General features: G+C 39.4%; 1 protein-coding gene across 1 annotated transcript; it reads left to right on the top strand.

The window, feature by feature from the left end:
• The first annotated feature begins 1,110 nt into the window (after positions 1-1,110).
• DHRS9 (dehydrogenase/reductase 9) lies at positions 1,111-20,942 on the top strand. The gene is made up of 5 exons (XM_036421726.1): positions 1,111-1,251; positions 12,238-12,613; positions 13,800-14,058; positions 16,648-16,811; positions 20,530-20,942. Exons 2-5 carry the CDS (start codon positions 12,295-12,297, stop codon positions 20,751-20,753), a joined length of 966 nt encoding a protein of 321 aa, XP_036277619.1. The 5' UTR covers positions 1,111-1,251; positions 12,238-12,294; the 3' UTR covers positions 20,754-20,942.
• Positions 20,943-23,712: the final 2,770 nt, after the last annotated feature.

Below are 23,712 nucleotides of genomic sequence, written 5' to 3'. Positions count from 1 at the left end.
AGTCTTGTTTTGTTCTTGTGGAGAAAAAATAAAAGATCCCCCACTTAACTTATAGGATAATAGCAATGTCTACACTTAATATAGACAAATAAGTTTATTCAGCCACTCACCCCAACAAAATCTTAAACTTCATTTTTAAAAGAAGGAACACAGAAGAAGCCTGGGGAATGGGAGATGTATAACCATAAACTGGTATATAATATTAGGAAACTGAAACTAAGCAGTTTCAGTGGAGTTTATACCTGTCCATCAGCCTCCGTGCCTAAGGGGGAGGTGCAAGGCTGGAGGAGTAGCGTATATTAGCAGCATGTCTTCCCCCTCATCACCTGTAGCCTCAATACTTTTCAAGATATGCCTGGTCAGTTATAATGCTCTCTGAACTGACCAGCTCTGGGGAGGGAGCCAGCATCCTTTCCTGTTCTCAGTGATCTCAGTTCCCGTGACCACTTCAATAAGATCTTCCTTCCTGTCATACTTCTAAAACACTCATACAGAGAGACTCAAAATAAATGCAAAGCCTCGTTTCCTTACATTGTTTTGGTCTCCTTGCTCACCAATGGTTTTAATAAAAGTGATTTAAAAAAATAATAGAGACTCATTTCCCCTACCAACTCTCCTAGGATTGAAAGAATACCACTAAATCAGTAAAGGCACAGTAATGAGAGAGAGAGAGAGAGAGAGAGAGAGAGAGAGAGAGAGAGAGAGAGAGAGAGAGAGAGAGAGAGAGAGAGAGAGAGAGAGAGAGAGAGAGAGAGAGAGAGAGAGAGAGAGAGAGAGAGAAGACAAACAACAAACAACCTAGAGATCATGAACAATAGTCACAATAGTCACAATCCAAGCCTGGTGCCAGGCAGTTTACAAAATGCTTCAATGTATAGTATTTCAGCTGCTGAATTTGGCCAAGAAATTGTCCTCACAGTTAAAGGACTATTATTGGTCATTTTTAAGTCCCTTCTGAAAGTTGCTGAAGTTCATTTCCTAAAGATACTGTCTTTTGGAAACACATGACCCACAGCTCCTTGGCTTACTTATCGATAGAAGAAAGACTTAGTCATCATCCAGTGTCACAACGAGGGTGACTCACAGAGTGAGGAGGGAGCCTGACGCCTCCTTACACATGTAAGTACACAGAGCACCTCCACTTCCAGAGGATCAGCCCGGCCAGAGTGACACAACTCTTCCTTCCCCAGCAGATCGCAATCAGCCCAGCCAGTGCGCAGCAGCATCCACTCGCAGCTCATCTTTCAAAAGGTAACACATGGCTCAGCTTTGTCATTTATTCCTTCATTGCTCGTGTCAATCCTCAAAGTCTCTTTTGATTACAGAATTAATCAAGTTGCCTGTCATGTTGTGTTTAACTGTTGCTATAAAAAGAAAAAAATTAACATGTTGGGAGGCAGTAACTGGGTCCATCTCACAGGAGAAGTGATCTCAGTGACACCTGGGACCTAGCTTTGCGCTCCGCAGTCTCTGCTTGAATGGTCTTTAGCTCCCTGGAGTTACAATTAAATGTATGTCTAGCTATTTTCTCAGGGACTGTGCAGTACCGTCTGTGAAACTGCAGTGAGGAGGGGCTCCAAAGAAAATAGGAATCTTAGTCGAGTTTCTCACTGGAACAGCACATTGGCTTCCAGCTGCAGGGCTGGTGTGTATCTACCTGCTTCACCAGTGTTATCAGATGTCTGTGGTGCCTAACTAAACTGGTTCGAATGCCTGCGGGGTCAGCAGGACAGGGGGATTCCTCCCAATCCACACTGGACTCCCGGATCTCCGGCGGACAGCAATAAACCTGCTTCAGATTTTACTCTTCATTTTTATAGGATGCCGTGGTTGGTGTTTTCACTTGGACTTCTTTTAAAGGAGAAAGTTGGGTTAGTGGTTTTGTAGCTGTTTAATCCAGGCAGCCCTTGTTGAAGACTTTCTGATTCAAACAATGCTGTGATGCTTTCTCTCCATGGACTGATTTTAGCAGCAGGGGAAAGAATTTAAATAAAACACTTTGAAATTAAAAATCGGTTTGGGGTTGTACAAATGGCTCTGAAATGTCCTGCTATGCTATTTGCTCAAGGACAAGGAGTATGTTAATCTTAGTATCCTTCGGCATATATTAGGTACTTTAAAAATATCCTTGGCTAATTGTTGCATAAAATGAAATTGAAATGTTATATCATCTTATTTTTGAGATTTGAAAACTGTGCCCAATTTTTAGAACAAAACTCAATGTTCAAATGTAAGAAAAATTATTATTACATACATTTCAAATGGGGAAAACAGAAATTGGTCTTAAAACTCTCACAACAAATTTCACTTTCCTAAGATATCATCTTTAAAAACTCAGATCTTCTGTTTGAAGATAACTGATTGAAAGAAATATATTGAATATTTGAACACACTTTCTGCATCTATCTATAGTATTCTCTCTGTATTCTAAGCTTTCTTTAAAGTCTGCTAACTATCAAGTATAATATTTACAATATATAATTTCTTCCAGTTAGCAATTTTTTATTTAGTGACCATAAGAAAAGGAACCCTGGCTATGGGAATAATTCTTAACCTGCTGGTACTGTCAGGAGGCATACTGACAAAGTAATAAGACTAGGAGGGACTGGGAATAATTAATTAATAATTATGAGTGTTATGGAAATACAAGAGTTTTGAGAGGAGGCGAAAGAAAATCAGAGATACTTTTATCCTTAGAACTAAAAATACCAAGCACAAATCCAGCAGGTCTTCTACATGGACAGTGGCTGGCACACCTCTGCGCCAAGACTGAATGAGTCCTCAGAGGAAGAACTACCTCTCCACACCTCCCTGTTCCCCCTATCCCCCATCCCCTACCCCCACAAAGGGCACTCAGGGAACCCTGAGCCTCTCACGCCTGCAGGAAGCAGGAGGCAAGGGAAATGTACTAGGTGAAGGAGCTTCTTCATCCCATTGAGTGAGGGATCAACACCATCATAAGTAGCATCATAATCATTGTTACTGTTATTTTTAATAGATCCTCAGAGGAGCATTTATTGCTTAATGTAAGCATGTTCTATGAAGAACCCCTTGGCTCCATATTAAATTTTTATTTAAATTTCTGGTGCCTAACTTAAACATTTTTTCTCCACAGAAACATAATTCATTAGTCATTTAGTTTGTGTCATTTGGCCCAAATGTGTTTTTTTTATTATTATTAAATAAAAATACATCAGAAATCTGTGAAAGGTTACTTGGATTTTAAAAACACAGAATTCCTTACTTCAATGAAAAGGTCAAAGCAAAAATGAATTCTAGTATAAGTTAACCAGGTTTACAATATTTAAATGTTCAAGGACTGACATGTCTAGATTGCTGTCAGTATTAAGAAAGCCTGTGCAAGAAAACCTCAAAAAGAGAGTATTTTAGAAAGCTATTGCTAAATGCTCTCTATTGAATATAGATAAATAACTGTTGATTCAAGTTATTTACGTTTAATTTAATCTACAATAAATTAAAGGCAAATAAAGATGGTTATTTACCTTTAATTTAATATACAATAAATAAAGATACTATAAATTCTTATCAGTATTGACAGTTTTAGTACTGCTTTCTAAAACAAAGTCTTCTATGGAGCTATGTGGAAATAAAATCTAGTGGTGTAGAAAGAATTCAATGTTTCGAATAAAAAGTATACTTCATAATGCCATTGAGACATTATTTTCCATTCTTGTGTGTGTCATTTATTTTCAAAGGGCAGAGGAAGATGAATAAAGGAAGTGATATCAAAGAATCTTATTTTAGATGCTCTGCTAGGAAAAGAAAGCCAGAAAAAGAAAGCTAGAAGAAGCAGACGTGAGCACGGACAACAATCAAGTTGCAATATTTCCCTATAGCTATGGTCAGGTGGTTTATCTTAAGCACTTTGCATGGCAAATGAAAGAGAAAATTACTTCTCCTTTCTCTGTTCCTTTTGCATCTTTCTGGCATGGTAGAGAATTTTGATAAAGTATCTTCATTCTTCCTGTTGACTAATAATGTGTCCATCTCTTTGTAGTTCTTCCTTCTCATTTTACAGTTTAGTTCAGAGATGGAAGCTTAAATTCTAGCCATTCTCTGGCAAATAAACTTACCTATGATACCTACCCTACTTGGCTCACAGAACTAGTTTGACAATTAAATGACATAAATATTACTTGAACACTTCAAAAGTTTTTGAAGTTATCTATTTGGAAGTGTGAATATTATTATGAATTATTCCCTGATCATTGGGAGGGGTCGAAGATTAATCCAATTACCAATAGAAAGAATGGAAACTTCTTTCTTTTCTTCCTCTCTTTCCTTCCACAATATGTAGTTAATGCCAAGTATCACAAAGGGCACTGGCCACGTAGAAGAGTGTTGGGAATCCAGGGGGCAGCAGAGCAGAGGGTGAGAGCGTGATGGTGGAGTAGAATGGCCTACAGGTCATTTCCAGAAATAGCACTACAACTGTATCTTAAGGCAACTAACATGCATTTCTGAATTTGCTTCCTCATCTATAAAACAGAAATAATTTTATTATAAGGTTTAGACAAGATAAATATTTATAGCAGAGGGCCTAGAACATGGTAAGCTTTCTATCGTTCAGATCTGATGCTGTCACCTGTAGAGCTCAAGGACCATGGGCTGTCTAGGAGCACATTCTGAACTCTTAGAGTCAACAGGCCACCCACCTGCAGGGCACCCTCAAAGGAGTCTATAGTGGCCCAAACTCAAAAGCTTCAGCCAGAATGTAGGCTTCACAAGTGCAGTGAGTATTAATTTAGTAATTTCTAAATTCTTAAATAGTGTCCTGTGCTAATTTGGTTTTGTTCACTGCTTTCTATCCTTCTGATGGCAAAAAGGCTTTTATCTTAATCCTAGAAATGAATACTGACAGCAGCAGGATATGAGTATCATTTATAAGTATCAAAACTTTTCTGTAAGGCCATTAAAAATAAACTCTCAGCAATATGGCATTACCAATGACTGAGTTTCCAGAAAAGTAGTTCTGGATGCTGTGAAGTTCTGGATCCCCAAGGTGAGAAAGCTCTAGACCAGTGTGGTTCCCTACTTGGGGTGAGTTTGACCTCCAGGGCACATGGCAATGTCTGGAGATATTTTTGGTTGTCACAACTAGGGAGAGGGGGCTACTGGCATCAAATGGGTAGAGGCTGAAGGTGCTGCTACTAGTAAACATCCTGCAACATACAGGTCAAGTAATTTCTAGGCCAAAATATCCGTGTTGAAGTTGAAAAACCTGTGGCTAGATATGAGCAGTACATAGAACAGACCCTTCACACAGTGAAAGCCACTGATCCTGACATCACCATAAAGGCCTTCCTGTGTAGTAGGCATTTAGTCATCTTATTTTACCAGGCACTCTATATGGTAGCTATTATCTCTATTTATAGATAGAAAAGTAGAGTTTGAGAAATGATAATTTGCCCAAAGACCTTCTGATGATAGAGCAACTGGGACTGAACTTCTGCTGGTCAGATTCTGAGGCCTGAGCTCCTAACCTGCTCGTGTGTGTGTGTGTGTGTGTGTGTGTGTGTGTGTGTGTGTGTGTATGGTGCTAGTCCTTGCTGCCCAGATTTTTACTAGTGAAGTGGCTAGTGTTTATTTTGACTTAAAAAAATCTTCATGGCCAGTTCATCAGAGGATGCACCTGTCCTCGGGCACTGCAGCCTTGGGGCTGCAGATCTGCTTTCTCTTAGTTTGTTCCCAAACTTGCCCAGACCTAGGCTCACAGCCACTGGGTGCTAAGAGAACTGTTACAGACCGAGGTGCTTAGTCCCTCGAACCAAGAGATTTGTACCTCTAGTAAGCAGTTTTCTGTGAGATAAATTGGAAGATAGAAAAATAAACAAACAACCCAAGCAACTAAGGTCAGTGTCCTGAGTCTCTGAATTGCTGGGATTAGGGAGCCATGTGGAGCAGGTTATGGTCGAGGCAGCCCTGTTAGTCACTGTTACTCATTTACTTCTCAGTGGACAATGAACCAATGGGCTATCAATTGGCTTCTGTGTACAGGTCATGTTCCCAATGACTCTGACCGAGGGCTGCTGCTCAGAGGTGGCATCGTGGCTAAAATACTATTAGAGGTCAAAGTTGGTTTTTGGCTGACTTGGTCCAATGACCTACAGGAATGTGAACCTTAGGGACTGAGAAAGAACTAGTATTTTTGAAGAATAATATTTGAGTTAAGGCAGGCTTTGCAGAACTCTAGGTCAAGTTGGCAGTCCCTTGGATGCAGGATGCAGGCTTCAGGCTGGGACACTCGCTTCTGAAATGACCTTTTGCCCAGAGGTGAACCTCATAAAGACAATGCAGTTTCTTTGTCCTTTTTCTTATTTATTGATTGATGAGAGAGAGAGAGAGAGAGAGAGAGAGAGAGAGAGAGAGAGAGAGAGAGATCAACTTGTTTTTCCACTCATTTATGTATTCATTGGCTTCTTTTTTTATGTATCCTTACTGGGGATTAAACCCACAACCTTGGCATAATGGAACAATGTTATAACCAACTGAGCTACTAATAGGGCCTGACAACACAATTTAATATGAGCCCATTTTTAACAACTAAAGAGTTCCTCTCTGTCTTCTTGTTACCAGATAAAAATGGGTTTTGTTAGGTAAGGAGCAGGTTGAGAAGGAGATGGAAAAGATGAGAAGGGAAAGGGAGGGGAAAGAAAAGAAGGCAGGGGAAGGGAAGTGAGAGGAGGGAAGGTGAGTGGAGGGGAGGGAGGGAGGGGGAAGAGGCTCACTGGTTTGGTTTGAGTATTTGTTTTTCTCCAGAAGGTATGGAGGTGTACTTACCAGAAAGTAGAAGGCAGAAAACTTGGTGCACAAAATCACTAGATACTGAAGTCCTAGAGTTCTTACCTATTTTGTGCATGAGACACAAAGTAATTCAATGAAACCTTTTCTTAGAAAAATGTTTTATTTTCCCTTGCCAAATTTTCCACATTTTATTTTGAAATAATTTAGAACTTACGAAAAGTTCTACCTAGATTTTCTAAATATTAACATTTAATCACATTTTTATTCTCATTCTTTCTTTATGTACATATATATGTGTTTTATATGTTTGTTTATTTGTGGACATATTATTATCATTTTCTAAATTGTTTGAGTGTAAGTTTAAGATATATTGCTATTTAATCTTCAAATATTTCAGTGTGTATTTTCTAAAAAGCAGGACACTTTCAAAATAATCATAGTAAATCATCAAAGATGAAAAATTAATATTAATGCAATATTATTTATCGGATCTAGTGATTTCATTCAAATTTCACAAATTGACCTAATAATGTTCTTTTTGGTGAAAGAAAAACAAAGATTTTCTGGTCCAGGATCACATGTTGTGTTGGGTTATCACATCTCTTTGATCTTCATTTATCTAGAACAATCCTCAGTGTTTCTTTCCTTCAGGGCTTTGTTTTTGAAGAGTACAGGCTATGCATTAAGTAGAACTGAAAGATATGTCTATGCATGACTAGCTGCTGGTTATGCATAGATGTGCTTTGCATCCTTCTCAGTGTGGCATCTGGGAGAGTTCTAAGTCTTTCTTTTTTTAAAAAGATAACAATGCCAAGTTCATTATTAGAGATCAGAATAAAGGAAGTGAAGTGGAAACTGTGTTCTTGAGAAGCTGCCATGTTAAGACACGATGGCTTTGCAGGCCTTTTTATGAGCTCTTGCATCGTGGTCATGCTGATAGCAGTTTCTCAACTTCCCTACAAGCTGCGGCTTCTCCATGCTTCAGGGCTTCAGGCTGACATCACTAGTAACTGTTCCTGATCTCTCAGCCTTCACTCCCCCACAACCACCTGATTCCCATATTATACTCCTTGTTTCTATAATTGTTATAGTGACTCTCATCTTATGATCACACTCAGACTGATACAGCTGTATTCCTATCTTTCTTTGCCTTCGTGACTTCGGGGGTTTTGAAGAGTGTGCCATACCAGGAGGCACATGGCCTTGGTTTGTCCCATAACCAGTAGGATTAATTTTTATTTCATATGTAGAGATTTTAAGGAAATTTTATATTTATAAATTCTACTAGTGTAGTGTTTTGCTTAAGTGTGACCTTGATAAATAATCTTTGAATAACTCAATATTGACTGTATTCCCTGAATGGAATCTGTAGGCTTCACTGCAATTCAAATCCCATGAAAATTATTTGAAAAAGGCAAATGCCCATGGGGTTTAATGTCTCCTAGAGCAGAGAGGGGAGACTCTGTGTTGTCCTGTTTTGCCAGGGGCAAGCATAAGGGGAGTCACAGTAAAACAATGGCTTACCTTTGTGAAACCTTCTACACTGCACTTTTACATGTAAGTTGATTCAGGTGGTTGTCTGTTGGACTTCTCCACAGTGAGATTACTACTACTTTTTTTTTTTTAAGTTAGTATGCATCTTATGGGGAGATTCTTTGAAATTCTATAATTATTTTTTTCTCATCAGAGTTTCACCCACTAGTTTTAGCATCCATTGAACATTCTTGCCTGAAAAAATTGGTGCTTTTCTAATTCCATCTTTCTTTTTACATTTATTAATTGGAATATTAGTTCTTCTGTAAAGTGTGGCAAATAATGTGCCCTGTCTAACTAACAAGATTGTTGAGAGGATCAAATGAGTTAAATGTAAATGTGCAGAGTAGAAGGCTTCAGAAAGGTAAGCCATTGTGTTTTGTTTTTTGTTTGTTTCTCCCATTATGGTTTTCTCTGGCAAAACAGGACAACACAAAAAGTATCACTCTCTGCTCCAGGACACATTAACCTGTGTGAGCATTTGCCTTTTTCAAATAATTTCCATGGGATTTGAATTGCAATGAAGCCTACAGATTCCATTCAGGAAATATTCAATACTGTATTTAGCTATTTGATAATTATTTACCAAGGCCAGACTTAAGCAAAACACTACACTAATTGAATTTATAAATATAAAATTTCTTTTTAAAAAAATACATTTTATTGATTTTATACAGAGAGGAAGGAAGAGAGATAGAGAGTTAGAAACATCGATAAGAGAGAGTTATCGATCAGCTGCCTCTTGCACACCCCCTACTGGGGATATGCCCACAACCAAGATACATGCCCTTGACCGGAATCGAACCCGGGACCCTTCAGTCCCCAAGCAGACCCTCTATCCATTGAGCCAAACCGGTCCTGGCTAAATATAAAATTTCTTTAAAATGTCTACATATGTAATTTTATAAAAGTCAGTTACACTCCCACCCCCAAATTATACATTTTAATGTATTTATATATTTGAGAAGGGGAAATCCTGCTATGTGGACAGTAATTTGCAACAAATCAGTAAGCCCTACACAGGAAAGATTTTTTGAAAACTACACCAAATTATTAAGTCAGTGTAGTCTAAACACTGAACTGCTTTAGAAATAATCATAGCCATACCACAAGAATCAACTAGTTTGCCCAAACCTACCTTTTCGTGTAGTTGTTAATCCTCACCCATGGAGATTTTTCCATTGATTTTTAGAGAGAGTAAAGGGGAAGGGGAGAGACAGAGAGAAATATCCATGTGAGAGAGACACATTGATTGGTTGCCTCTGGCACACACTGCAACCAAGGTCCATGCCCTTGAGTGGAATCAAACCTGGGACCCTTCAATCCACAGGCTGATGCTCTATCCACTGAGCCAAACCAGCTAGGACCAAACTTACCATCCTATATAATAAAGAGATAATATACTAACTAGGCCAAACAGCAGAATGGCCATGCAGATGACTGTCTGGACCCAGGCTGTGAGGGCCAGGGCAGCAGTGGCTGCAAGGGCCAAGCCCCTTGCATGAATTTTGTGCATTGAACTTCTAGTCTATATGTACACTTAGTGGCAAGATTATTATGATCTCTGAATGCATAATAATCTGGCCACTCAGTGTATATCCTATATAATAAAAGGCTAATATGCAAATTGTCTCCTTGACTAGGAGTTCGACCAGCAGGCCAACTGCCCACGTCCCCTCCCCCTGGCCAGGCTAGCTGGACCCCACCCATGCACAAATTTATGCACTGAGCCTCTAGCATTTTAATATTTACCTCTGACTAATTTTTATCAATTGACAGGATTTTTTTGTTTTTTGTATTTTTTGTGTGTGTGTGTGTGTGTGTTTAATCCTTTCTTTCTTTAGCTGTAGATCTTTTGTCCGGGAAAAAATGTGAAAGCAGAACCTAAAATTTCCTTAAGAAGTTTAGAAGATATATTACATTGAGTTATCTTTTATCTGAAACAATCTGTTCCTTATAAAGCAGTATAAATAAAATAGTCTGTTTGTGTACACACAAGTGTGTGTATGTTTAATTGTATCTCTCTGTGTGTGTTTAAGATCTTTATTATGGGGAGAATATTTATATACTAAGGAAAATACTAGGAAAAAGCCCACAAAATATTAAGTCAAATATTTTTACCATGAGCACAAGTCACTTTTATAAGTTAAAAAAAAAAGCAATTAAAAAATGATTCAAAGGAAAAGCCAGAAATCCATATATAATCATATTAAATATTATATATTAAAAAGCCCAAACAAAATTTATAAAACTTCTTGGCCTTGCCAATACTTTTTGAGCACAGTGTCTATGAGCAGCCATGATTCCAGGAGCACCCATGAAGCTTGAACTTGAACTCAGGGCCTATCTGTCCATTGTCCTCCAGGATTCCAGAAGCATCCATGAAGCCTGAATTTGAACTCAGGGCCTATCTGCCCATCGTCCTCTATGAGGTCCTTAATGCCTCTCTTGATTCTAAGGGTATTTCCAGGTCAAGGGTAAAGGTGTGTGTGGATCTACAGCAAAGTGAGGAGACTTTCTGAGGCTCCATGGGGGAAGGAATAAGGTCTTTCTCACACAGGATGTTCTCTGTGGCCTATCTTCCTTCCATAAGCAGGGAAAGCCAACACAGGTCATGGAATGCCCCTCTGTGGGGTGGGACCTGATAATCTTCCTTTGGGCTGCCTTATAGCTGTGAGGCAGGAGGCCTGGACTGCCTTGATGCACAGACCCGAGACAAGTAGGCAAAGCCCTACAGTTCTTATTCATTTCCTTCTGCCAGATGGCTTGCTCTTCCCCAGACATCATTATCCACAGTAAAAGTAATAGGGTTGGCTGTCTTTGTAAATAACACTGCATTGTATATGGAACTTTATATCCTAAGGTAATCTGAAATATTTTCCTGTGATAGTTTTGATATTACACTTCCAAATTAATATTATACTTGTTTTCAATGACACAATACCTCATTCATCCACAACTATTATTTTACTAGAGGCTTGATGCATGAAACTCATGCAAGAGGCTTGGCCCTCACAGCCATGGCTTCATCTGGAATCTGGAAGGTCGTTTGGCTGTTCAGTCTAATTATCATATTACACTTTAATTATTATAGATAGCCAAACCCTGTATAATATTTAGTGGACCTTTCAAGGTGGCATATACATTTAAATGGTCAAGACTGTAAAATTCCTATAGTACTGTTTCTTTAACATTTATTCTTAACTTAAAAATAATGGTGAGAATTTTGAATTGCTGTAGGAAGTGTTCATGAAATAATAACATTTTCTTTTAAAAAAATTTAAAGTGATTTATGCTCAGGGGGAATATAGATGCAGACTTCTTTCTGCCTAATTTATTTTAGGCTCAAGGTTTTCTCCAGTCCTGACAAAAATTAATTTTCCAGGTCAGTCTCATGCTTCTATTGTCAAAGCCTCACAATTTTAAAGTATGAATTGGCTCGGCTTTGTCCTCTGTACATGCGATCTTTTTTCTCCCAGGAAGCTGGAATCCAGAGAGGTCAGAATCAGGATTCTGATTCTGGTTTGGGATTCTGTGACCTTGGCCTCATCTCTCTTTCAACCTCTTCATATTCATCTCACCCTCTCTAGGTGAACTCATTGGTGGCCTTGCACTTCAACACTGTCTGCACTGAGTTGTCTCAGAGTTTTCTCTCTCTCTCTGTCTCTCTCTCTCTCTCTCTCTCTCTCTCTCTCTCTCTCTCTCTCTCTCTCTCTCTCTCTCTTTCTCCCATTTAGTTTTTCTTACTATTACTTGGTTCATTTTTGCATTACTTTAGAGAAGTGGTTTAGCACCTACATGGCCATCTTCCTAACCAAATGAGTTTTTAAAACTATATTTATCCATTCAAATGTATTAAAATACCTCAAGTTCATCAATCCTGGGTCTGATGCTTCGATGGTCCTAATTTGATTTTTCTTTCTAATTTTGTACACTCAGGACAACATCTTATTTTATTGTTCAAGAAAGAAGTAATCTTGTGTCTATAGGAAAACAATGTTGTTATGGGTGTTAGCCCTCTTAGTCCTTTGTGTTATTCTATGGAGCTATACTCGTAAAAGGCAACCAAAGATTGAAGACGTCACTGATAAGTATATCTTCATTACGGGGTGTGACTCCGGCTTTGGGAACTTGGCGGCCAGGACTTTTGATAAAAAAGGATTTCGTGTGATTGCTACCTGTCTGACTGAGGCGGGATCAACAGCGTTAAAGGCGGAAACCTCCGAGAGGCTTCACACTGTGCTTCTGGACGTGACTGACCCAGAGAATGTCAAGAGGACCGCCCAGTGGGTGAAAGACCACGTTGGGGAAAAAGGTGAATGACGTGGGGCCGGGGAGAATGGAAGGGGTGTTGCGAAGTACCTAAAGCTAGCAAAATGTGCTTGGATATTATGTGGCCTTTCAAGAAAATGTCTCTTAAATGCCTGCTATACACTGCTGAGAAGATTGGAGAAATCTGAGGATAGCCTTTAATGGTGTACATGAGAAACACAGCTCAAGTTATCCTCAGTCTTAAAAACCCACTGGTGAATTTAAAACTGAGATGGGCGTTGAACTTTTCCCAGCCTTCTCCAGTGAAGTGCTACTCTAGCCATATATACAGCAAAGGAACCTGGGGTTAAAATCTATAGGAGAATATGGGAACAACCCCCAAATTCTGAATACCTGAAATCTGCTTCCCACCTTAAAATGGTTCCAGAGCTTATACATGTTCAATGGCCAACATAGAAAATGGCCTCAGAATTTCAGTACAGGTGTCTTTGACAGTCATGGTAGAGTAGCGAGCTATTGGGCCTCATTCTGCTAAGAAGGCAGCATTCTGAACTCGAGAACTTACATTGGCTTGAATGAAATTTGAAATATTCTCATGGATGAAGATATTTAATGGGTCCACAAAGGGGAAAAAAAAAAACTCCACACAAATGTTTTTTTCTATCACATCTTCATCATATAATTGAGAGTCTATTCCTCAAAACCAATGGTTTGATAGACTCCACATAATTTTTAAAGCTTGAATTCCAAACAGCTTTACACATAATAAATGTTTCCCAACATAAATAAGCCAAGTGAATGATGGGATTTTTTTTTATTTTTTTTTTATTTTATTTTATTTTTTTACCAAAAACAAATGTGAAGTAGATGGATGTTGCTCTTTATCCATATAAAGTTTATCAATATGCTCTGGCCTTGCCATCTAGAAAGGTAGGAAAATAGACCAATTTACTCTATATCTGAGTTTAAAAAGCTAAAGTGCCACTGAGTATCAGCATTTGACATTCAGAACCAGAAAATAGAATAACTGTGACAGAAGTTCCAGTAATAGAAGTTTAACTATTTCAATTCAGCCTCCCACCCTTTCTGCTGTCACTTCCCCAAATTGTAGAGTATTTCAAAGCACAAGTATGACTAGGGGAGGAAATGGAACCATTGTGAAAAGCAGAGGCAATATTTCCATTAAGAATGCTTTCTACCACATCTCCTTTCCTTCCTCTCTGTTCTAGGGCTCTGGGGTCTGATCAATAATGCTGGTGTTGTCGGCGTGCTGGCTCCAACCGACTGGCTGACAGTGAAGGACTACAGAGAACCCGTAGAAGTGAACCTGTTCGGACTCATCGATGTGACCTTAAATATGCTTCCCTTGGTCAAGAAAGCTCGAGGGAGGGTCATCAATGTCTCCAGCATCGGGGGGCGTCTTGCATTTGGTGGAGGAGGCTATACACTATCCAAATATGGAGTAGAAGCCTTCAATGACTGCTTAAGGTAAAGCAAATACCATATTAAGAAATAATAGCGGCTAACATTTATTGAATGTTATTTATTATGTACCAGACATTCTATTTAGTGCTTTAAATTATTCCCAATAGATAGCTTATCACAAGCATGTCCAACTCAAAGGCTAACACGGGCCAAGTAAACAAGATTTTAGTTTATGTGGGTTGCAAAAAAAAACAAACACATAGATTTTTTTCAATAGACACATGCTGAATACAAAGGGCTGAAATAAATGAGTAAATAATAGAACATTTTAATAAAAATTAATATTTTCTTGAACATTAACTTTCCAGATACTGAATAACTGCACAAATTAATAAGCATAACGCAAATAAACCTATTTTTCTTGTTCTCCGAAAAGAAAATATTTTCTTCTCATTACTTCCTCTGACCTTCCTCTGGTGCTCCCAATTGACTAAACCAAACAGAAGCTAAAATATAGTTAATATAGGCAGGCCTCCAGCAGGGAGTGCAGACACAGGGGTGGAGGGGACTAGTGGAGCAGTGGAAAGTATCCAGTTGAGTGTGCTATGATAAGCAAGAGAAAAGATGAAATTACATACAGTCTTTTCTTCAATTCAACCATTTATTTATTCAACTAGTTGCAGGTACATGTTATGATCTACACTGTGGATCTAGGTATAGCTTACTAATAAAAAGTTAGATTATCCTACAGAGATTAACCGAGAGAGAGCAACTCCATTTTGCCATTTGATCAGGTTGCCAGGTTTGATTCTTCCAGGAAATAAACACACAAGACAATGTCAGAACAATGCTTCTTCAATGTTAATGTGCATATGAATCGCCTTGATCTTTTCAAAATTCAGGTTCTGATTCAGTGGGTCTGAGGTAGGTCCTGGGTTTCTGCATTTATAGCAAGCACCCAAGTGCTGCCCATGGCTGAGAGATGACATTTCGAGTAGCAAGGCCTTGGACAACCTCCATTAGTCTGCTTGGTTGCCCTTGGGTTCCACTTTCTCAGCAGCAGTGTCATAATAAAATGTTAGCACGCTTAGAGACATACTTAATTTTAAAAAGATATTTCAACTGAAGGGTTTGTGGGATTGTAACACAGCTGTGCTATGCCTGGAATTAATCAGTAGGGAGTGTTTATACGTTTTTAAGTCGTGGAACTAGTATTGGAAATGGTGTTGTGCATGCAGGCCACAGTCCAGCGGCAGCTCCAGGAGAGTGTGGGGGGCAGCTGTCCTACTGGGAAAGGGTTGGAGCTCTTTAAAGCTGTATTTGTTCAGCAACATACTGGTTTCCTACTGGTTTTACTCACCTGGTAAGGTTAGTTGGATGACTTAAAGCCATTTGTCACTCAAGGATGTTATTTTTATGAGTGGATGGGGAGGAAAGTTTTCCCATATACCCCTTCAGCACTTTACAACCCAAAGGAGATCAGAAGATAGGCGAGAAAAATACAATCAGGTTGAAAAATATCTTTTTTATTTCAATGCAAGCAACATACCCTTCAAACAATTTAAAATCAAGCTAATTTACCCGGTGGGGAGAGCCCTTCGTCCTGGGAAACGGAGTGCGGCTGGAAAGGGGGCCACCCCCACGCCCTTCACGCAACGCACGTTCTCGGGAAACCTGGCGCTAAACCATTCGTAGTCGACCTGTTTCTGGGTGAGCGTTTTGTACGTAGCAGAGCAGCTCCCTCGCTACGATCTATTGAAACTCAATCCTTGACACAGGGCTTTTTTTGTAAAAGAAAAAAATATATAAGAATTATTTTTCTTTATTAAATAAATATATAGATATTATAAATAATAAAACCAAGCTAATTGGCATTTTTGTAAAAGATACTTCAAATTAAACAATAGGTGTGTTGCTATCGATAGAAAGTAAAATGTAAGATCAATTAAATCGCATTGTGAGGTTATTGGTAAATTCTTAGTAAGTCTTATGGTTGATAAGAGTTTTTTGTAAAATGAATAATTACTTCCTTATATACCCCTGATATAAGTTAAATATGGGGAATAATTATTTACATAATGGTTTGCTATACGTTGGGTTGCTTAAAGAAACGGGGACCATGATTTCGCCGAAACCCTGTTGCCTGGTAAATGCATAGGTTTAGGTTTTCTGCCTTGAGATGATGAAAGAGCTTGCTGAGTGGCCTAAAAAACAGGTTAGTCAAGTCATACTGTGTTCCTCAGCATATCCTCATTCATGCTGCAGTCTCCTCACGTTCCTAGAATGGAGGTAAACTTGTCCAGCCAGACCAGTCATCAGTCAATTTCACCATAAAGTACCCTACGTACTGAAAAGAAACCTGTCCTCAGCCAAAATGCTTTCAAGTCAGGGGGAACATAAGACTGGGGATGGGTCTACCCAGGTCCCTGTCCTGTTCTGACACTAAACCAGTCCTCACTTCACCACCCTGATCTTCAGATCTGCAAACTGAGAGGGTAGAACAAGATGCACCTTTCCAATGCACCCAATTCTGTGATCCCACGAAAAGTTTCACAAGAAAATATCACAAACATTTTCCAAATGGACCTCCACTAAATATCATCAACGGTTTTGTGTGTGTGTGTGTGTGTGTGTGTTTGTTTTTTTACACAGGCGGGACATGAAAGCTTTTGGTGTGCACGTTTCTTGCATCGAACCAGGATTATTCAAAACAGGATTATCAGATCCAGTAAAGACTGCTGAGAAGAAATTTGCCATTTGGAAGGACCTGTCTCCAGATATCAAACACCAATATGGAGAAGGTTACATTGAAAAATGTGAGTTTTGAGGATGGACTCAGGGTCCTCTGAGATTCGTTGTTCTAGGCAGCATGCAGGAGACTAAAACATATATTTAAAAATGAGGTTCTCACAGTAATAGGGATGTTAAATATGATCAGGTATTCCTACTAATTCCAGCGTCATCTCCTGCTCCTCTGAGCACTTACTAAGTGCCAAGTTCTATACTGAGCACTTTATAAATTATGTGTATCATTTACCAAACAAACAAACAAAAAACACCACCACAAAAGCACTATATGAATAGTAAGCAGAGGCTTGGGAAGGCGAAATGGCCTACCCAAGGCAATACAATGAGCCTCAAAAAACTCCTCTACCAATCAATCATTTAACATTGTTCCAGAATTTATGGAGGTTCCAAAATACAAAGACTTTGTCTCTGACCTTTAACTAACTTATAATCTAATTGAAAACAAAAAGTAACCAAAAGAGACTGTAAAATAATGAGACTGTATAGCATGAAGAAAATCAATTCTTTCTTTATGTCTTAGACATAACCCTAGAGTCCAGAAGGGTGCTATATGGTGTGGTCTCTAATTGCCCAAGGAATTCAGACCAAGAAAAAAGAAAATGCTGGCTAAGAAACCTTTATGGGACAGGTCAGGTTTGAATAAAGCCTAAAGTACAGGAAGGAATTACTTGGGTAAAAACTTTCTGGAGCAGGAATGCAGGGGGAGTAGAGATAGAAGAAGTAAGTCCAGAGATTAAGTCAGGGATGGAGGAATAAGAGTAAAGATTAACTATGATGACTAACATATAGTGAACATTTACTGTGTACTTGTCCCCACTGTAAGAGCTTACATGAACTTTCATTTAAAATGCTTAAAAAGTAAATAAATAAAATGCCCAAATAATCTGTATGAAATAGATACCACCTTAATTTTATAGAAACAGAAAAGTAAGTTGCCCCAAGTTTCCGAGTTGTAAGTGGAAGTACTAGATTTGAATGCAGGTAGCCTGACTTCGCACCACACTATAATGTCAACAGGCATGAAGGATCTGGTCGAAGTTCCTGTATCAGGATTGCACTTCCACCTCGAACTTCCTGTCCCTGCCCCATCTAACTTTGTGTCACTCTATTCCTCCAAGCTGTAATCTAGCCTCTTCATCAATGAGCTTGGTAAAACAGCCAACTGTGGTAAGGTTCAAGGTCAGTAGTTCACAAGGCAGATCCACCTAGGGAGGTTTTTAGAATGACTCACTCCCTCAACCACCCCACCCACTAAACATACACACATACACTCACTCACGCACACACAGATGCAAACATATACACATATACATGGTGTCCCAAAAAATGAATATGCACTTTTAATTATTGATAAAGTCAGTGTTTATGATCATACAGTTCATTTTCAAAACTTAAAATAATCTGCAGAAATGAATTTTTGTTTTGTTTTGTTAGTACCTGTTTTCATACTAATGACCATTCTGATCCAGGCATCACTGATAACTCAAAGCAGTGGATTGACAAACATTTAGAATCATTTTGTTCAGTATTTATGTGCCCTTGATTCTTCAACTGTTGCCTTAATTCTTCAACAGTTTTGTACCATAAACTTTATCTTTTATGTATCCCCATAAAGAAAAAAGTCTAGCAGTACTTTAGGATAAATTTTTTTTGTTCAAAGTTTAATCTGGCTTCACCCTTTATTTCAAATCAGTAAAAACTGAAAAGGAGTGAAAATTAAGTGAATTATCAAATATATATATATATATATCTTTTGGGGACACCCTAAATATCAACTATAACTTCTGGTCTGACAAACCTCCCAGTGCTGACATGTCACTATAGATTTAAACCCACTGCCATTAAATACTACCAACTCTGAAGGTTCTAAGTAGATTCAGAAACAAAAACTCTTTTAAAAGCGTTCTCTCTACTTGATACTAACATTGATACCTTATAAATGCCTATGAGTATATCACCAACTTTCATCTCAAAATTATGTCTGCACGAGCCCCTGGTTCAAATGCCCTGTCTCAGGAGTACCCCGAGGCTTCGGGCCCAATGTTACATGGGTTGTTCTTTTTAGAGTTTTCTTAGTCAGGATTTGGAGATCAGCCAGACTTACTGTTCCAAAGTAGAACACAAATTTAAGCTCACCTTTCTTTGTTTCCCAGGCTAGAGTAATAGGAGTTTAAAATACCCACTAAGGCTTATTAGGTAACCTCATTTAGACTCTTTGATCAACTTGTGGCTACTAGAGCCTGAAGTTGAAAGGAAGATTTAAAATAATAGATTTCTTTTGAGAAGACACAACTCAGGTATGTTGTTTTTTTCCTTTAAAATATTTTTATTTTTATTACTTGAGAAAGGAAGAGAGAGGGAGAAAAGAACATCAATGATGAGAGAGAATCATCAACCAGCTGCCTCCTGCAGGCCAGGCTGATGACTGAACTCACAACCTGGGCATGTGCCTTTGACCGGAATTGAACCTGGGTCCCTTCAGTCCTTCGGCCAATGCTCTATCCACTAAGCCAAACCAGCCAGGACCTCAGATATGTTTTAAGAGCACAGGAGGCCCTACTGGTTTGGCTCAATGGATAAAGCATTAACACACAGACTAAAGAGTCCTGGGTTTGATTCTAGTCAGCTGAAGGCTCAATCCCCAGGTTGCATGTGGTAGGCAACCAATCTATGTGTCTCTCTCACATCGATGTTCTCCACTCCTTCTCCCCATCCTTTCCACTCTTTCCACAAATCAATGGGAAAATATCCTTGGGTGAGAATTAACAACAACAACAAAAAGAGTACAGGAGGAATGTTCCAAGTCATTACCAATCCCTGATGACACACCAATCTCTTCAAAAGTGTCTTAGCTCATCATTCAAACACTTCACCTACCTGAGGAGCAGGATCTCTTCCTCTTCCCTAGTCAGGGCTTTCGAGTGACTATTCTCTCTTTATTCACTGGATTATGGAGGCACATGACACATGAGTGCATGCACACACATGCTTAAGTGCACATGCATTCCCACATTTCCTGTAAACAAAGTACTCCCTCAAAACAAACCCAAAGTCAAACCCTTAACTCCCTGGGCTCAGGAGCCTCATATACTTTGTGAAGCTGTTTCCCTCATTGATTTAAAATGGTGCCGCTCCAAGTTTGGTCTCTGGACCAGAGCCATCAGCATCACCTGGAAACTTGATAGAAATGTAAATTCTGCCAAAACCGGTTTGGCTCAGTGGATAAAGCGTCAGCTTGCAAACTGAAAGGTCCTGGGTTCTATTCTGGTCAGAGGCAGGTACCTTGGTTGCGGGCACATCCTTGGTAGGGGGTGTGGGAGAGGCAGCTGATAGATGATTCTCTCTCATTGATGTTTCTAACTCTCTATCCCTCTCTTTTCCTCTCTGTAAAAAATCAATAAAATACTTTTTTTAAAAAAAAAAAAAGAAAGAAATGCAAATTCTTGGGCCTCACCTTACACCTGCTGAAGGTAGGACCCACCAATCTGCGCCTCAACAAGTCCTCTAGGAAATTCTGCTATCCACTCAATTTTGAGAGCCAGCAGTCTAGAGAAAGCATTGCTGCATTATTTTCTGATAAATACATAGAAACCCATCACAATGGGCCTTGATTATAATGGCAAATTCAAAATTCCCACTAAGGCATCTTCCCCTTTGTACCCTTGCCTCTACAGACCCCTTTCCCCCCTTTGCCAAAGAGTAAACACACTTTTTCTCTTTTTACAGGTATGGACAAACTGAAGGGCACAGTATCCTTCGTGAACGTGGACCTCTCCCTGGTAGTGGAGTGCATGGACCATGCTCTCACAAGTCTCTTCCCTAAGACCCGTTATGCTGCTGGAAAAGATGCCAAGATTTTCTGGATACCTCTGTCTCACATGCCAGCAGTGTTGCAAGACTTTTTATTGTTGAAACAGAAAGTAAAGCTGGCTAATCCCAAGGCAGTGTGACTCAGCTAACCACAAATGTCTGCTGCAGGCTATGAGTTTGGCTGATATCAAGGACATCCCTCCTTTTTAATTTTATTCCTTACCTAACCCAACGTGGACTCATTTAGATCATGCTTCCTTTGGTAAAGGAAGAGATCCCACCATCCCTGATGTCCCAGAGTCCCTTCTCAAGCCTTCCTTGAAAAGAAGGGCAGGGATGGTATAGCACACAGAAGGGCAGGAATGGTACCTCCCCAATATTTAGGCTTTGCCCGTTTGGTCTGATGTAAGAGAAATTAAAAGGTTTCCCATCCAGCCGAAGCCCATTTGGCTCAGTGGATAGAGCGTTAGCCTGCGGACTGAAGGGTCCCGGGTTCGATTCCAGTCAAAGGCATGTACCTTAGTTGCGGGCATATCCCCAATAGGGGGTGTGCAAGAGGCAGCTGATCGATGATTCTCTCTCATTGATGTTTCTACCTCTCTATCCCTCTCTCTTCCTCTCTGTAAAAAAAAAAAAAAATCAATAAAATATAAAAAAATAAATTAAAATAAATTAAAAATAATAAAAGGTTTCCCATCCAAAATGATCTCTACCACAGCTTAACCCATACTCCCCACTCCCATTCTTGAATGTTTAATATATGTCCCTTATCAAAATGTTCAGAGATAAGGAGACTACTTTCAAAGTGGGTCAGATGTGTTCTGTTATCTTACTGAGAATAAGACTCCAAAGTACTGGGGCAGGAGAAGAAGGGTGAGGAAGTGTTATGTCACTGGCATAAGCTAAAGGGCAGTAGACAAACACTAGGGAGGACAGGAAGTAGGAGGGAAGGAAAAGGAATAGAAGACTGAAAAACAGAAATGGATATAAAAGTGGAGGCAGGGAGATTCCAAGGCAAGCCTTCCTATCCTAGAGGGGACTAGGGAGGATGAACAGCCCATTTAAGGCCACCGTGAGCACCGATGCACACACAGCTGTCTGGAAGAGAAGTGGTAACAACAGAGTAACCAACCATTCCAAAAGAACAAAAATGTAGGGAATATGTATGTTTATTCTGGTGATTGTAAATAGAACAAGACTAAAGATAACTGATGTAATTTACACCTGAGGTGGTTGGAAATCTGAATTTGAATGGTCTCTGAGGCTCCATGAAGATATAGAACTAAATTAATGACTCTTTTTACAGCTACAGTGTGAGCAGCTTTCCTCCCTGCTCATATTTATGGTTCCAAATTGGATTGGCCCTAGACCCACACAACATCCAAAAATATGGTTCTCTAAATGGACGCTTCCCCAGATTCTAATACCCATATCACTCACAAAGTTTTGCTGCACATTTACATAGAAATGCATGAAATGTCAGAATTCAACATTTGTTGCAGAATGTTATAGAGTGAAAGAGCCAAATAAATTATCTAACACACACCCCACTTATTATAAAGAGAGCATTTAAATCCACAGCTTAAAATATCAGTAATTCTGTATATTATCGTTTACCTTCTGGAAACATCTGCCTATGAGGCAATGTCCTCCTTTCAAGTAAACAACATATCTATGACTTTGAAAAATCAAATTACCAATGGTATCAGCCCAACTGGATACAAATGTCATGATTTTGAAGGAAGATACACTAATCATTTTTGCATGAAAATGAAGAAAAACACAGCAAGATCAGGTAGAAGAATTCTCAGGCAAAGTTAGCTAACCTATTGTCACTACCTACCTGTGAAATCATCCCCAGGGTGCCCTGGCTCTAAAGACAGTTCATCTGTTTATCTCTGCAATCTTCTGGTTACATTAGCCACCTATGGTTTAGGCGACCCTCACTCAATTTGTCCTTGGAACTGAAGTTCATCAATGTTGTCTGCTGGGGCTCCTTCTTCTCACCTTGAATCTCCAGACCTTGGCTTCATTTTACTGCTTTAAAAATGTTTGGCCTGCTGCTCTCTGACCTTCCAGGGCTCCAAGGGCTGCCAAGACTGTTAGAACCTGAGAGATCCTGCTGTACTGAATTTCAACCATTGTAGTCCTGTTTGGGGGCCTACCTAATAGTGATATAACCTTTGTTTTGCCTGGACCTGCTTTCTTTGCTCATTTCTCCCCGTAGATACAATTGGTAACTCCCTGTTTCATCTAACCAAAATAAAAGTTCTACTTAAATGAAAGCTTCCAAATTTGATAGCACCATAAAGTAAAACCAAGTATTTTCACCCAACAACTTTCAAAGCTTTTAAAACTAAGTGAAAAGGTGGATATTTGGAGTATAACAGCATCAGTCTCAACAGAAGCACAAGACCAGAGAGGGGGGTTAAAGGGACCTCAGTAGTCGCTGCACAAGAGTCTGAGGTGTGCGTTCCTAGATCTTGCCATTGCTTGTGTTCTCTGTGCTCTTGGGAAAATTATTCTTCTCTATAATATTTTTGGAGACATATGTGCTGGGAATTCTGCTAAGCACAGTATGAAACTCAGTGGATATGGTCCCTTCCTTCACAGAGCTTACTACCATCCAAAGGCTGGAAGCCACTACTACTCAGGGTGCTCTGGAGGAGCTTCTCCAGGAATCCATGACCAGGATGAACGGAGATGCTGTCTTCTACCACCTTTAGCTTGGGGGATCCCTCCTCATTTATTTTGGAGGGACCAGGATAATCTACTGGACTCTCCTTCTGATCTGATCTAAAAATCCACCAGTTGCCAAGACTGGTTTGGCTCAGTGGATAGAGCATCAGTCTGCGGACTGAAAGGTCCCAGGTTCAATTCCGGTCAAGGGCTAGTACATTGGTTGCAGGCACATCCCCGGAAGGGGGTGTGCAGGAGGCAGCTGGTAGATGTTTCTCTCTCATTGATGTTTCTAGCTCTCTATCCCTCTTCCTTCCTCTATGTGGAAAATCAATAATATATTTTTTTTTAAAAAATTAAAATTAAAATAAAAATCCACCAGTGTCCTATATCTGGACATCCACAATGTAAACAGATCCA

Source organism: Pipistrellus kuhlii, unplaced genomic scaffold (genome assembly GCF_014108245.1).
Source record: "Pipistrellus kuhlii isolate mPipKuh1 unplaced genomic scaffold, mPipKuh1.p scaffold_m20_p_7, whole genome shotgun sequence".
Lineage (NCBI taxonomy): Eukaryota > Metazoa > Chordata > Mammalia > Chiroptera > Vespertilionidae > Pipistrellus > Pipistrellus kuhlii.
Note: the sequence above shows the minus strand (reverse complement) of the source record. Positions and strands in the feature narration are given on the sequence as shown.